Raw genomic sequence first — 12,950 nt, forward strand, 5'->3', positions numbered from 1 at the left:
TTTTGGTGAGAAAATGCACTAAAATTAAAAGCCGTTGGCTCGCAGAAGAAATTTAAATTACCAACTTAACTTTTACAGCAAATAAGCTCAAATTTTGATTATTTTTTCTTTAAAAATAAGGTAATTAATGAAAAATAATTCCGTTTAAGAGGTCGTAAGAAAAATTCCAAAATTACTGTTAATGGCATGAAAGAAGATTGTCTAATTCAATACAGGGTTTCTAAAATCAGTGTTCGAAATCAGTCGACAAAATAGATTAAGTTTAGCTTAATTGGTGGCAAAATTACGAAACAACAAGCGTGCAGCGCAAGTCCTTCGATTCTAAGCGAATTCCCTACGGGGGAGTAAATTGTTGCCTTCTTTCTGCAGGTTTAAAAAAGTAATAATGCATGTGAGCATTTTTCTCTGAGACAGATACAGCGGACAAAATTTATTTTCGATTTCAGAATATGGAAATTGAAAATAAAATAGCATTTTTCTAATAAAAATAGGTATTTAGAAGCACATAGAAGCTTGGAGTTGGCAAACTTTGTTTTAGTTTTTATTTTGAGTTACTGTATTCACTCGTTTTTCTTCAGTAAAAAAGATATATATTTATTTATTTTTTGCCTTGGAGGTAAGTACAAATTTCATATTATTTAGATTAGAAAAAATGTCAGTGTAAGGAACACCGGGAATGGTGCTTAAATTAAAAAAAACATCAATGTAAGGAATGCTGGACATGTATATGCTGGACAATGACACTTTAATTTAAACATCAATGTAGGGAATACCGAACAAGGGCATACGGAGTAATGACTAGAAAAAAAGTCTAAGAAAAACCGGGAAAGTATTTTGGACAATGGTATTTTAACTTAAAAAAAACATGAGTGGTAGAAATACGATGTATTTTTTATTTTCCTAAACTTGTGAGGGAAAAAAAGATAATAATCCATTCACCATAGGGATCTTGATGGACTTAAAGGGCTAGTGTTGCACTCTTTCTGTCTAGCAATCTTGAATCCTGCATATTTTAAACAACTATGGATTTAAATACTGCTTATTTAATGTTGCCTAAATTGCCCCGGATGATTGCACTACAAATTTTCAGATAATTTTAGAAAGGAAAAGTTAATTTTGGAAAAAATCAAAGAGGGTGCGATGCCATTTCTGGTTTTACGAAATATCCTCTACAATTAAAACTAGTTTATTCCTTCTTTTTCTTTTTAAAATAGTATATAGTTTTGTTGGAGACTCACTTTATTTGCAATAGCAGCTGTTATGACATCATCAGTATTTTTAAAAGTTTCTATGAATTCACTTTCGTCCTCTGCACCCATATTTTCTGCCGTCAAGTCAGGAATGCTGTACAAAACCTGAAATATATGGAGACAACAAATGTTGTACTATGTTGAAGCAAGAATGTTGTAGTAGTTTTCTATTTAGGTCGCGTTAGAGCTTCACTATGGGTTATTGGTCTGAGAAACGTTCCCGAGGATGATGCCATCACAAATTTTGATCCTCTGCTGAGAGGATGACTCCCCTATTCAAGTTACCCAAAAATAAGAAAGCGTTTCATGATTATTAAGAAAAATTATTTATTTAAATCAAACATCAAAAATTTAAATTATGCAGTAACAAATTAAAATTTTTCTTAAAAAAAAAGAAACAACCAATCATTGGAATTCTTGAAACATTTAGCACAATATCAATGAAAGCAAAAAATCTAACGTAATATTATTTTATCTGTTTCAGTTATTTTTATTTAATGTTTTTAATTTTATAAATATTTAAATTCTTTTAAACTTCAGCGTACAATATTATTTCGCATTTGTGATGGTTTCAAATTTACTTTTCTATGAAACGAAAATTGAACAGTAACTACCTTTAAAGTGTGTGAAAATCTTTTACGGTTCAGTTTTTGTTTTAAATTTCGTTCTTAACTTCAGGGCAAGAAGCTTAAAGTTTTAAATAAAATAAAAAAAGGTAATTCAATATTTACTTTATGATGTTTATTTTATTCAATAATTCCTGTCAAGCTGTAACATAGTTTCGTTATTGCATTTCTCTTTTTGGCTACATTTTTACTTCAATGATTTTGATTGAACTGTATTTTTAGCTTTTCCGAAGAACAATGAATTCTTTTCAATTCTTTAGAATTCTTTTTCGAAATTTAATGAGGAAGCTTAAATTTTTCTAAAGTAACTTTCGTTGATTAAAAAACTAATCATTCATTGTATGAAAGGAATTTAAAAACTGTTTTGTAGAAGAGCTTCCTAATCGATTTACTTAGTGAATGGTAGCAAAAATATAAGTGTAAACTTCAAGAGAATGTCATAAGATAAAACAATATAATTGTCTTAGTAGAGTTTAAACTTAATTTGAAATTTAAAGAGAAATGTGTTAATGCAAAAGTAAAATGGCATAGTAAATAATAAAATACATGTAGATAGATCACTTTGTATATTTTTCTTCGTCTTCTTTGGGCACTTTAACCGCCCCCTCACTAGAAGCTAATTAATAAAACTTCTACTAAAACTGAATTTTAGTTTTTATGTTTACGGGTTTCTTCAAGGGGTTCTCGAGCTGAAGAATTCCCATAACTTGAACCACTAACCAGAATTTATTATACCACCGCAGAACTCAACTAGAATGAGATTTTTTAAGGTTAATCTTGACTTGTGTCAAAAGGTGTCAAAAAAGAATACTGATACTACCATCTTGGGATCCCTGACTTATGAACCAATCAACAATCACTATCCTGAAGATCTCTGGCTCCATATATTTACAGACGGCTCTCAACTCTCCAACTGTAATAATGCAGGGGCAGGCATCTCCTCAAAATTATTTTCATCTTACACTTCTGTGGGACAAGGAACTGCATTTGATGGTGAAATAACCGCCATTCCAGCTGCTCTGTCTCAAATTCACTGTAACCTTGACCATTTTACAAAAGCAGTTATTTTTTGTGACTCTATGGCCGCACTTCAAACCATCAATTCCTCTATCGATCCCAAAAACCTTGAAGTCATGGACTGTCGACGACTCCTTCGAAGCCTTGAGTCACACAGGAAAAACATTGTCCTTCAGTGGATACCCTCCCACTGCGGAATTTTGGGAAACGAGAGTGCAGATCCTTTGGCCAAGAAGGGCCCCTCAATTATTGAAATTCCATCCCTCGCAATACCATTTTGTTCCATCAAGAAAATGGTGACAAATTGCATAAAGGACCATTCCCTCATGGACCTGTCCAAATGAGTGTCCGATAAACCTTGGAGGGAATTAGTCCCAAAATCCTATATTGGGCCAAGGCGTAGAGCTGTGGCAAAATTCCGCCTGGCCACTGGACACGACTGTCTTCTTAAACACCTCAGCAGAACTAACATTGCTCCTTCTCCCATCTGCACACTTTGTAACCCTGGGGAGGAAATGGATGCCGCCCATATTACGCACTGTCCTGTTTTGCGCAAGTCTTTTATAGCCGGCCGAGCGATAGTGGGAAGCCCGTGACCTTCTGAATTAATGGATTCAAGTTACTGCATTATGTTTACCATCTTTTATTGTATTTCACTTTTCTTATTGTGTTGTAACTACTGTCCAATAAATTTGCATTGGAAAAAAAAGTTTTTATGTTTAGCTACTTTACAGCAATCTGAATACAAGACGCTGTGGCTCGGGAAATAGAGCGCTCACCTCCCAATGAAGTGACCCAGATTTTGATTACCAGCGACGGCTGATCGATAAGAACTCTGATTCCTGCTTGCACCAATCATAATTCTAAGGTAAAACATCTTCAGTGGTAGACGGATTATGGAGGTAGAATCTCTATGCCATCGGGCTAACTGATGGAGATTTGTGTGGTTTTTCTCTCCATGCATTGCAAGAGCAGGCTAGGCGCATCAAAAAGTCTTGTTATATAAATTTTTGTCTAAATTTTCGCACTAATTTAAAAATAAATGAAAAGATTAATTTTTTAAACAATGTTCTATTTGTTCTCATTCAATCAAATTACACTGGTGTTCAAATTAAATAAAATAAGATATTTTTTTATTTCTGTCGATAACTTTCAAACAAGAGGGCCGAAATGAACTTTCGTGTGAAGATAGGTTGATAAAATACAAACAGGATAAGAATTCATAAGTTATAACGCATGGTCGTGCGTTACAGCTATTGGTGTCGGAAATTATAAAACATAAGTTGCAGAATCGAACGATGATACAGAGAGGTGTTGAAAGACGATTATTTCAAGTTTTAATCATCAATTAAACCTGTTTTGCTGTTTTTTCTTTTTACAACTGTAGTTGAACAGTCGACCCAATTTTTTGGGTTTACGACTACTAATGTTCAGCTTCGTCGCCTTGTAATTTTGAACCCAATCTAGAAGACAAGAGAACTCCTGGATCGAGTATTGGGAAAAATTTGCTTTCGTGGAGGACTTTTTTTGATGGAACTAACCCGCATTTGCGTTACATGGAGTGTAAAACCACGAGAACCTCCCTCGGTTAGCCTGACTGCACGGGGTGTTTTGCTGTTTATTTTATCTGCCTTTCTCTAGTGGAACTGGTCAAATATCGATAGCATTTTTGTTTCTCCCTCACTTAAATATTAGTTCACCCCCGCAATGTACTTCGTAGTTTTTATTTTTGATAAAGATTCTGAGAATACATATTAAGAGTGATCTTTACGAAACACCTTGTATACAAAGAGCGTTGTTGTTAGATATTAGTATTAAATTGTCAATTTGTGAGAGGTTTGGGTATTTTTCGTTGATTGCAAAAATTTTGATTATGGCAAAATAAATGAGAAAGAATCTCATTAGGCAGAATTTTTTTAGAATGTTTTTTTTTTCTGTTTCAAATAAAAGTTCAGCATCCATATTTGACATCTGTTTCATTTATGAGTCAAGGGAAATCTATCTAAACAAGTAAAGAAATGCGATTTTCTGCGCACTTATTGTGATGTTCCCTCCCTTGTTTTGGGGGCATTTCTCTTTTTCGAGCATTCTGCTTCGTTATGTTTGAAGTTAATTGGGTGGAAATACAGCATCGGGAGACTTATTTCTCTTTTTAAATCAACTTGTTCTGGAAGAACAAAAGAAAAGAATAGCTACATTTATTCGCGAGAAAAGAATTTAAAGAACAATGCTCGAGATTTTCCATAAAACTTGGTGGAATTCCGCTTAGTCAAAGGAATATGATAAATTCCTCGGTTTAGTGACGCCATTTTCAAATTTTTAGACAAACTAAAAACATACTTACCTTTTCAAAAATATGATGCACGATAATTTTATCGTTTTCCACTTCGATGCACTCGGCGGGTAGGGATTTCATCTTTTCTGAGAGTAAATAAAAAAAAATGAGTTGAAAATCATCTTTAGTAAGCAAATTTTTTTTTTGAAAATCAGAAAAACGGAAAATCAAAGCGGAAAAAAGAATTGAAAGATTGAAAGACTCATTGTGAAGCTACAAGATTTTAATAAAACTGGTTTATTTAGTTTATTTTTTCCCTTCCGATCGGAAGGGCGGAAGCCTATTATCTATTGTATTTAAACTAAATAGACGAGATCAAATTTTTGTTAGAGATATGAATTATCTTACTGCTTTGTTGTTTTCCTTGCAAAACAATAACATATTTCATATAATAAAATTCACAATATAATTATTTATTTTTATTCATAAGCTTTTAGAAGAAATGTTTTTTGAAGCTTAAGACATTCATAATATTAGTAATAAATTTTTCTAAAATCATTTCTTGAATGAAATAAAACAGCTTAAGGATAAAATATTAACGTTAAATATGTTAAAATATAATGTTAAATATGTTAAAATGTAAAATGTATGGGACAAAATTAGAAAATTTTGCTAATGGTCAGTAGCCAGCTGTAGTATTTTTAACAGTGGCCTCTTTTTAAAACATGTGGCTACATTTAAAAAAAAACTCAACATGTTCAAAGCACTGTTGATATTGATAAAAATCATTTCTCTTGAATTATTTCTCAAAATATGGTAAACGTTATAAGATTCATTTCTAAAAGGAAGAAAGATTTTAAGAAACAAGTGTGAAATCAAGTAATTTTCAGAATATTATGAAATATTTATAATTCGATATTTAAAAAAAAAATAATTACAATAAAAAGCACACGGTACTTCCGACGGAAAAAGTGTCTATATGATGGTGATAAAGATAATATGGTATAACAGATAATTTTTTAATCGCTATTTCTTATATTGAGTCCCACAATTTGGTTAGTGGCAACCATTAACTTTGCCATACAGCAAATTAAATCAAAAATTAACTCTCCAAAATGGTGGTATTTTACTTTACTTTGGTTAAAGAAATAGTTTATGAATAGTTGTAAAAAAATTCGTTTTTAGTTTATGATAACCATTTTGTCTTGACCATATGCAGAAGTATATTATTAAATACGTACAAATAATGCAGCATGAAAAAAATTATAATTCGTTGTGAAATAAAATATTGAGTGGCTCGGTCATGCAGTTCGCATTTCTGACTGACAGCTGAACATAGTGATTTCGATTTCAAAAAATTGAACTGTATTCAATAAAGGATTCGGTGTATATGCTACTGTGAATGACCGAAATCGTTTTGGTAAATGTTTGAAGTATATACTAGATCGGGTTAAGTGCCACTGCCCGGTATACATTTGCCCGGTAAGCCCTATATCAATGTTTTTTTTAAGGTTCAGTGCCTCTCCCCAGTATGCATTTTACCGGTAAACCGAAGACTGAAGTTTTTCCTAATCTATCCTCAGCACATATTTAAATATCGACTAAATATAATAATATCAACGAATAAATTAATAACAAATGGAATATGACAAATATTTATACAATTGTATACGTTTGCCCTGTATTCCCTTCATCAATGTTTTTAAGTTCAAGTGGCACTGCCCAGTATGCATTTAACCGGTAAAGTGCGGCTTTGAGGAGAGCTCCTCTAGACTAAAAGTCTGGGAACGTCTGCTGTTATGGTAACAAGCGAGATCACATTTCTAATCGGGGTGCAATGGAAGAATGAAGGTATCGATTGGTTTAACCACGCTTACCTATGAAAAGATCAAGTGACTTTTCCTCGTAACCATGGTATCCGCCACGACGCGAGTCTGGTATCTGGAGAAGTTCTCCTGAAAGTCGCACTATACTCCGAACATTAAGGTTTCTCCTCGTCTATCTTCAGCAGATATTAAAATATCGAATAAATGAAATCATATCAAGGAATAAATTAATATCGAATGGAATTAGACAAATATTTCGGACATTCATCAAAGTGAGTATGTGATTGTTGACATTCACAGCTGAGAGTCGACATTCTCTTGATTTCGGTCATTCACGGTAACATATATACGCTGCAAGGTGCACATTAAAACTTGCTGAGGTTTTAATCTTTTTATTACGTTGGTGAGTAGATTAAGAAGGAAATATCAGTTCAACCATCGACTCTGTGTAGTATCAAAATGACATATCATAGACCTTACAGTAAAACGTGAAAAAAAAACCTAAGTGCACTTACGTTTACGGGATACACTTACGTTTTTCTTTTTCAATTGCACGGCAGTGTTGCGTTCGGCTAAGGTTGAACCAATATTCTGCCATAATTAATTTGCAATTTGATATTTTACATTTGAAACTTCATTGCTTTCTCTGAATTTTCTCATTTCTAAACTTTAAATTACCAATGGAAATGAAAGGGTTTCTTATGAGGTATCATTGAGATTCAGAAATAAAATGATCATGACTCAACTTACTCAACCAGTTGACTCCTGAGGAGTTTTGAAGATCATTGAGGAGGATTCTTTCACACTCCACCAAACAGTTGGTCGACTGCTCTTGCTGTGTAGTATCGTCCCACTTGAATGGCATGTCCACTCCTTCCTCCTTGTATTCTTGCTGTATCAAAATTATCAGACGATTACGAGAAGTCCGAAGAAGTCAGATTACGAATGAATATAGCCCAACATTTTTACTAAGTGTAAAATTTGTTTTGCAGTCTAACCCCGTTATAACGAACAAGGGTTATGGTAAACACTCGGTTATTGTGAATGTTCTTAGTGGTTCCGTCCGAACAGCTATTTTACCAATGTTTCATATACGCATATGCAAATGGTTGAGAAATCGGTAGTTTATTTATGGTTGATTCAAATTCATTTTTTTTGTAGTTATTAAAATAAATACAAAATATTTAGTCTTCGTGGTAAATTCAGGAGCATATAATGATGAATTTTAAATTAAAAATGAAGTAATACACAATATAGAAGAGGGTTTAAAACGATTCATTTAATTGCAATGAATAATGCAATGGTTCCAATAATGTGGAATAGATTGCACAAAAATTTCATCCTTCAACACCAACTTCCTTAAATAAAGACGGAAATCAAAAAGATAAACATCTAAAAGATTTGTTATGAGGAGACAATCGCTTCATTCTATGGAGAATATTTCATTATATGAAGTCATTCAAAGTTCCGATAAAAAATTTCGTCAAATGAAAAAAAATGTTGTAAAGAAACTTTATTGTAGAAAAACTCGACGTAGTTAGTTAGTTAATAAAGCTACATACGTACTATTGCAATCACTATTTACAACAAAACTAATGTTATTTTTTCAAAGATTTTGGCTACAGTGAACCATCGCTCCTAGTGGATTTATTGCTGGTATAGCAGATGATTCACGATAACGATTCCATTTTCATAAAAAATTCATAAGCATGCACAATAATGAATCTCATTAGATTCTAAAAAATAGCTATTAAACTAAAATTTTAGCTACTTTTTAACAGTTTAACTTTCAGGATAAGACTAGAAAATTACTCGAAAATTACCTCATTCAAAATGAGGCTATTTCGAAAATCATAAATAAAGTGTAATATTAAAATCTTAAGAAGATATTAATATTTGGGGTCCTCTAAAGTTTAGGGCGCCACTTCTGAGCATAAGCATTCATTTCGAACTGTGTCCTAAAACCACACATTTTGAACTGTTCCAGAATGAAAAGCTCACCCACAAATCATATAATATAATTTCAAGTTGGCCTAATAAATGAAGTCTTCCATCAATAAGAACTATATTGATTGGCGGAGAGGGGGACTTTGCAGTTGTAACGCAGATTTTGAGATTTCAATCAGATTTGGCTTTCCCACTCTAAATTATGAACTAGAGAAGACGGATTGAGTTACAATTTAAAGCAGTGCATTTATGAGATTTTTGTGTAATTCCATGAAGTCCCTTAACGTTAATTTTACTATTTGCATGTTTTGATCATTCCTTGAAGTTATTTAAGTAATTTTTGTAAGTATTACTTTTTACTGTTTAATTGTGTTTAATGTTTTGAATTCTAAACTGTACAAGTTTTTCATTATTTAAAACTATACAATTTTAAATTACCAAGTCCAAAAGTTGAATGATATTGTTGGAATAGTTTCTGAGTAGTAAAATTTCAAACAGTTTTTATTGTTAACTATTCATTGGGACACGATGTGATGTTTGGATAAATTTTTTCGTAGTTGTGTGAAGAATTCTTTGATTCATTTAAATATTTTTAGAGGTGTGGTTTATTTTTTTTTTTGAGGTTTACCTTTTTTTGATGTGGTTTTTTAATTGACAGTACATAATAAGTAGCAAACCTTAAGTTCCATTATGTAAACTCTTGAGATTGAAACTTCGGTTGAAATTTCAAATCCCGATCACTGGATCAAAAGTTACGTAAGATTTTCCACTTTTTAATTTGCGTACTGTCATGTCCTCAAAATAAAGAAAACGGAACATCTTAATAACTTTTACTCTTGTGGTAGGATAGTTAAATGGTTCAAGGTACTAAACTTAAGTTTGCCAAATTTCTTTGTGCAGATGATCTTTTAAGCTACGGAATCTGACACAAAATCATACTTTACATGAATAAACATAACTTTAATTTCGAGGGGTTTGAAATCTTGAACCGGCGTATTTGGAAGCTGTAACATGGACAAAAAATTTTCCCCATAGTTTATTTAAGAATTCTGTCGAAAATATAAGCCCCTTCATATAAATTTATTTCACTCAAAAAGTATAAAAAACAGTCCAATTTTTAAATTATTATTTCTCAAGAACTATTTGACCGATTCCTTTCAAGGTTTGAATCTTTTAATTTAAAATTACATTGTTAAATAATGTAAAAATTAGTGTATCCCATTATTAATAAACGTTTTGACTATTTAAGAACATAAATAATACAAAATGAAAGCATATTTCTTTACATAGAATTATTTGAATTACTTAGTCTTATTTGACTTAGATTTAGAGATTGAGAAGCTCCAAAGAGCCGGGGAAATCAATCAGAGGTCCATTGCACCCAAACCCTAGATTAACGAAAAAGCTTTATAGCTGAAACAAAGTTCGGCAAACACCTAACAGGAATATCTTGCTATTCACAGGCCTTAATGCAATGTTGCCCTAAATGCTCAAATCTTTGAGCAGAATGGACTTCGCAATCACAAGTAATTATTTGAGTTACGAGTTTTATTATTTATTTTAAATAATTTTTGATTGCCTTATAGTATATAGTTCTTGAACTATCGTGAAATTTAGAAAAGGGAAATTAACACTAAGAAGTCTATGTCTCCCTTATTTGAGGCTTTTTAATTAAACCCGGCCAAAGAAAAGCTAAGCTTATTCTGATTAAGCACTTATTTGTGTCTAATTTCCATCTCAAAATAACGTCTCCTCTAATTAAGTGGCGCATTTTATGTCTATTTCTTAAACAATTAAGATTGTCCAGTAAAAATTCTGTTGATGAAATCAAAAATTCAGGGATGTTTTGCTTTTTATTTTTTTCGTATTGCACATCATTTGGTACCTTTAGTTTTCATTAATTTTTTTGGAAAAAATATTTCAGTTTTAGTTTGAAATGAATGCATGAAAATTAGGGCGCTCATGATGTGCAAAACATATTTGAATTTAAAAGCCATAACGATTGTCTTCTGACAATTCATTCGATTTAAAGAACATAAACAGTGAATACTCACGAGTTCCTTGAAGAACATCAGCTGCTGTATATAGTTTTGGAGGAAGTCATTAATTATATTAGTACTCAAACGAAACAGCTGGTTGTGTTCGTTTGTTCCAAATCCCGGTGGATCGATCACGGTTACAGAGAAGGAATCCCCCCTATAAACAGAATGCTCAATCAGCCAACACACAATGAGTTACACATTCAGACTTTATTCCATTGTGATTTCGAAATTCGAGTGAATGCTTTGATATTACTAATGAAATATGCGATACACGAATATAGCGATGAGTCAATTGCAATTTAAACGTTAATAACGAAATAGTTTCTAAGATTATAATCTTCATCAAATATGGTAAATAATAATTTCATTATTTTTGTAATTTTAGTTCCTCAAAATCTAAGATGCCCGAGAGAAAGGATCACTTTTCACTGTCAAACAAAATTTTATTATTTGACCAGCAATAAAAGGGTGTTTTCTCTGGAAAAATTATCAACCAATTTTTCTAATAGAAATATTTGCTATGTTATTATAAATGCTCAAAGCTAACTTTCCCAATCTCCTCTATACGCTATCCCTATAAGGGTAATTTAAGGGAGAGAATTGAAATTCTTCAACAAAGGCGACAGACGCAATGCGTCCGATGTATTTTTTATGATGGGTTGAACAAGACTAATAGTTTAGAAGTCATAAGGGTCTTGTGTACAAAAAGTACAAATTTTAACTTGTACCTATTTACGCATCTGATATTTCTACTAAAACTACGGCGGCATTGTTTCATATGTATTTTTTATTGTAACTTTGAATCGAATGAAAATATACAAGAGTCATTTTTCTGACTGCATGCGTCAGTTCTGGTGAAATGCGCATGCGCCCCTGCATTACGTAAATGAAAATAAGAGATTTTGCAAAAAACCTTAAAAACTCTAAGGTAGTGGAATATTATTTTAACTTCCATCACAAAATCAAAGCAAACATTTACAACGGACGTAGACTATATTTTTAAAACTTTGGCATACGATTCAAGGTGTTTTAGTCTACGTAAAACTGTGGTTCCATGAGCAGAAAAACATGGAAGATTATAGATTTTGATGAATTCAGCGATAAAGAATGCAGCTTATAACTATTATTATTATTAATTAATATTTAAAAGAATATTATTGAGCTTTTATTGATTATTTAACTTCTTTTAGCTAAACTGTACAGTTAAAATATAAATATAATTTATAGTTTTAAAACAGCGAGAATGTATTTAGTTTCTTATGAAAATAGTATAATTAGATATCCATAATATTAAACAAAAACAAATAAATAATTTTTTTTTACTGAATGAACCAATTGTTGTAAGATCGCATGATTAATCTCTAAACTTCATCAATACATTTCTTCAAATTCGCATTCCATGAACATATTTTTAGTTCAAATACAGTTAGTTTTTAGACTTAATTAGAACAATATTTAATGGTAAAAAGCAGCTTTGTTTTGTAGCTTTGTCTTGGTGGCTTAAATCACGTCAACATAACTTAAAGATACGTAGCATAAAAAAAAATCACGATTACGTGCGGTTGTTTCAATCATAGATTCGGGAGTGTACTTCAGTACTAACATAAAAGTGCAAAATCTTCCTATTTTTGTATTTCATACATGCATAAGTAAAATGAAAGGATCAGACGTACTCTTATCTGTTTTGTTATATTTGAGAAAAAGTAACACAACGTGAGTGACGACGTATGTCACTAAATATGGATGCAAGTGACACTTTCAATGTTATAAAGTAAGAACGTCGGAATTCAAGAGCTCATGGCGAGTGCTATTTTTCTTTTCTATAAAAGTGAAATATAAAAAGAGAAAAGAAAATGTTTATCTGGATAGAAAGTGTAAAAAAATTAAAAAGAATTGTTTAAATTATTTTAAATTAGCTCTTCACTTTGCTCACATAAAATAGCTATAATTTTCTGAGGTATCTTTAA

The 12,950-nt window shown here is 31.8% G+C and overlaps 1 protein-coding gene across 1 annotated transcript in view; it reads right to left on the minus strand.

Moving 5' to 3' along the window:
- The window catches only part of LOC107446350 (STKc_myosinIII_N_like and MYSc_Myo21 domain-containing protein ninaC), a 169,549-nt gene that overhangs the window by 9,922 nt on the left and 146,677 nt on the right, over window positions 1-12,950 (minus strand). The window contains exons 18-21 of the mRNA XM_043046374.2: window positions 10,996-11,137; window positions 7,745-7,886; window positions 5,238-5,314; window positions 1,239-1,355 (exon numbers count right to left, since the gene is read on the minus strand). Of these exons, the coding sequence (XP_042902308.1) occupies window positions 1,239-1,355; window positions 5,238-5,314; window positions 7,745-7,886; window positions 10,996-11,137 (478 nt within the window). The remainder of the gene's footprint in view (window positions 1-1,238; window positions 1,356-5,237; window positions 5,315-7,744; window positions 7,887-10,995; window positions 11,138-12,950) is intronic.

This window comes from Parasteatoda tepidariorum, chromosome 1, assembly GCF_043381705.1.
Source record: "Parasteatoda tepidariorum isolate YZ-2023 chromosome 1, CAS_Ptep_4.0, whole genome shotgun sequence".
Taxonomy (NCBI): Eukaryota; Metazoa; Arthropoda; class Arachnida; order Araneae; family Theridiidae; genus Parasteatoda; species Parasteatoda tepidariorum.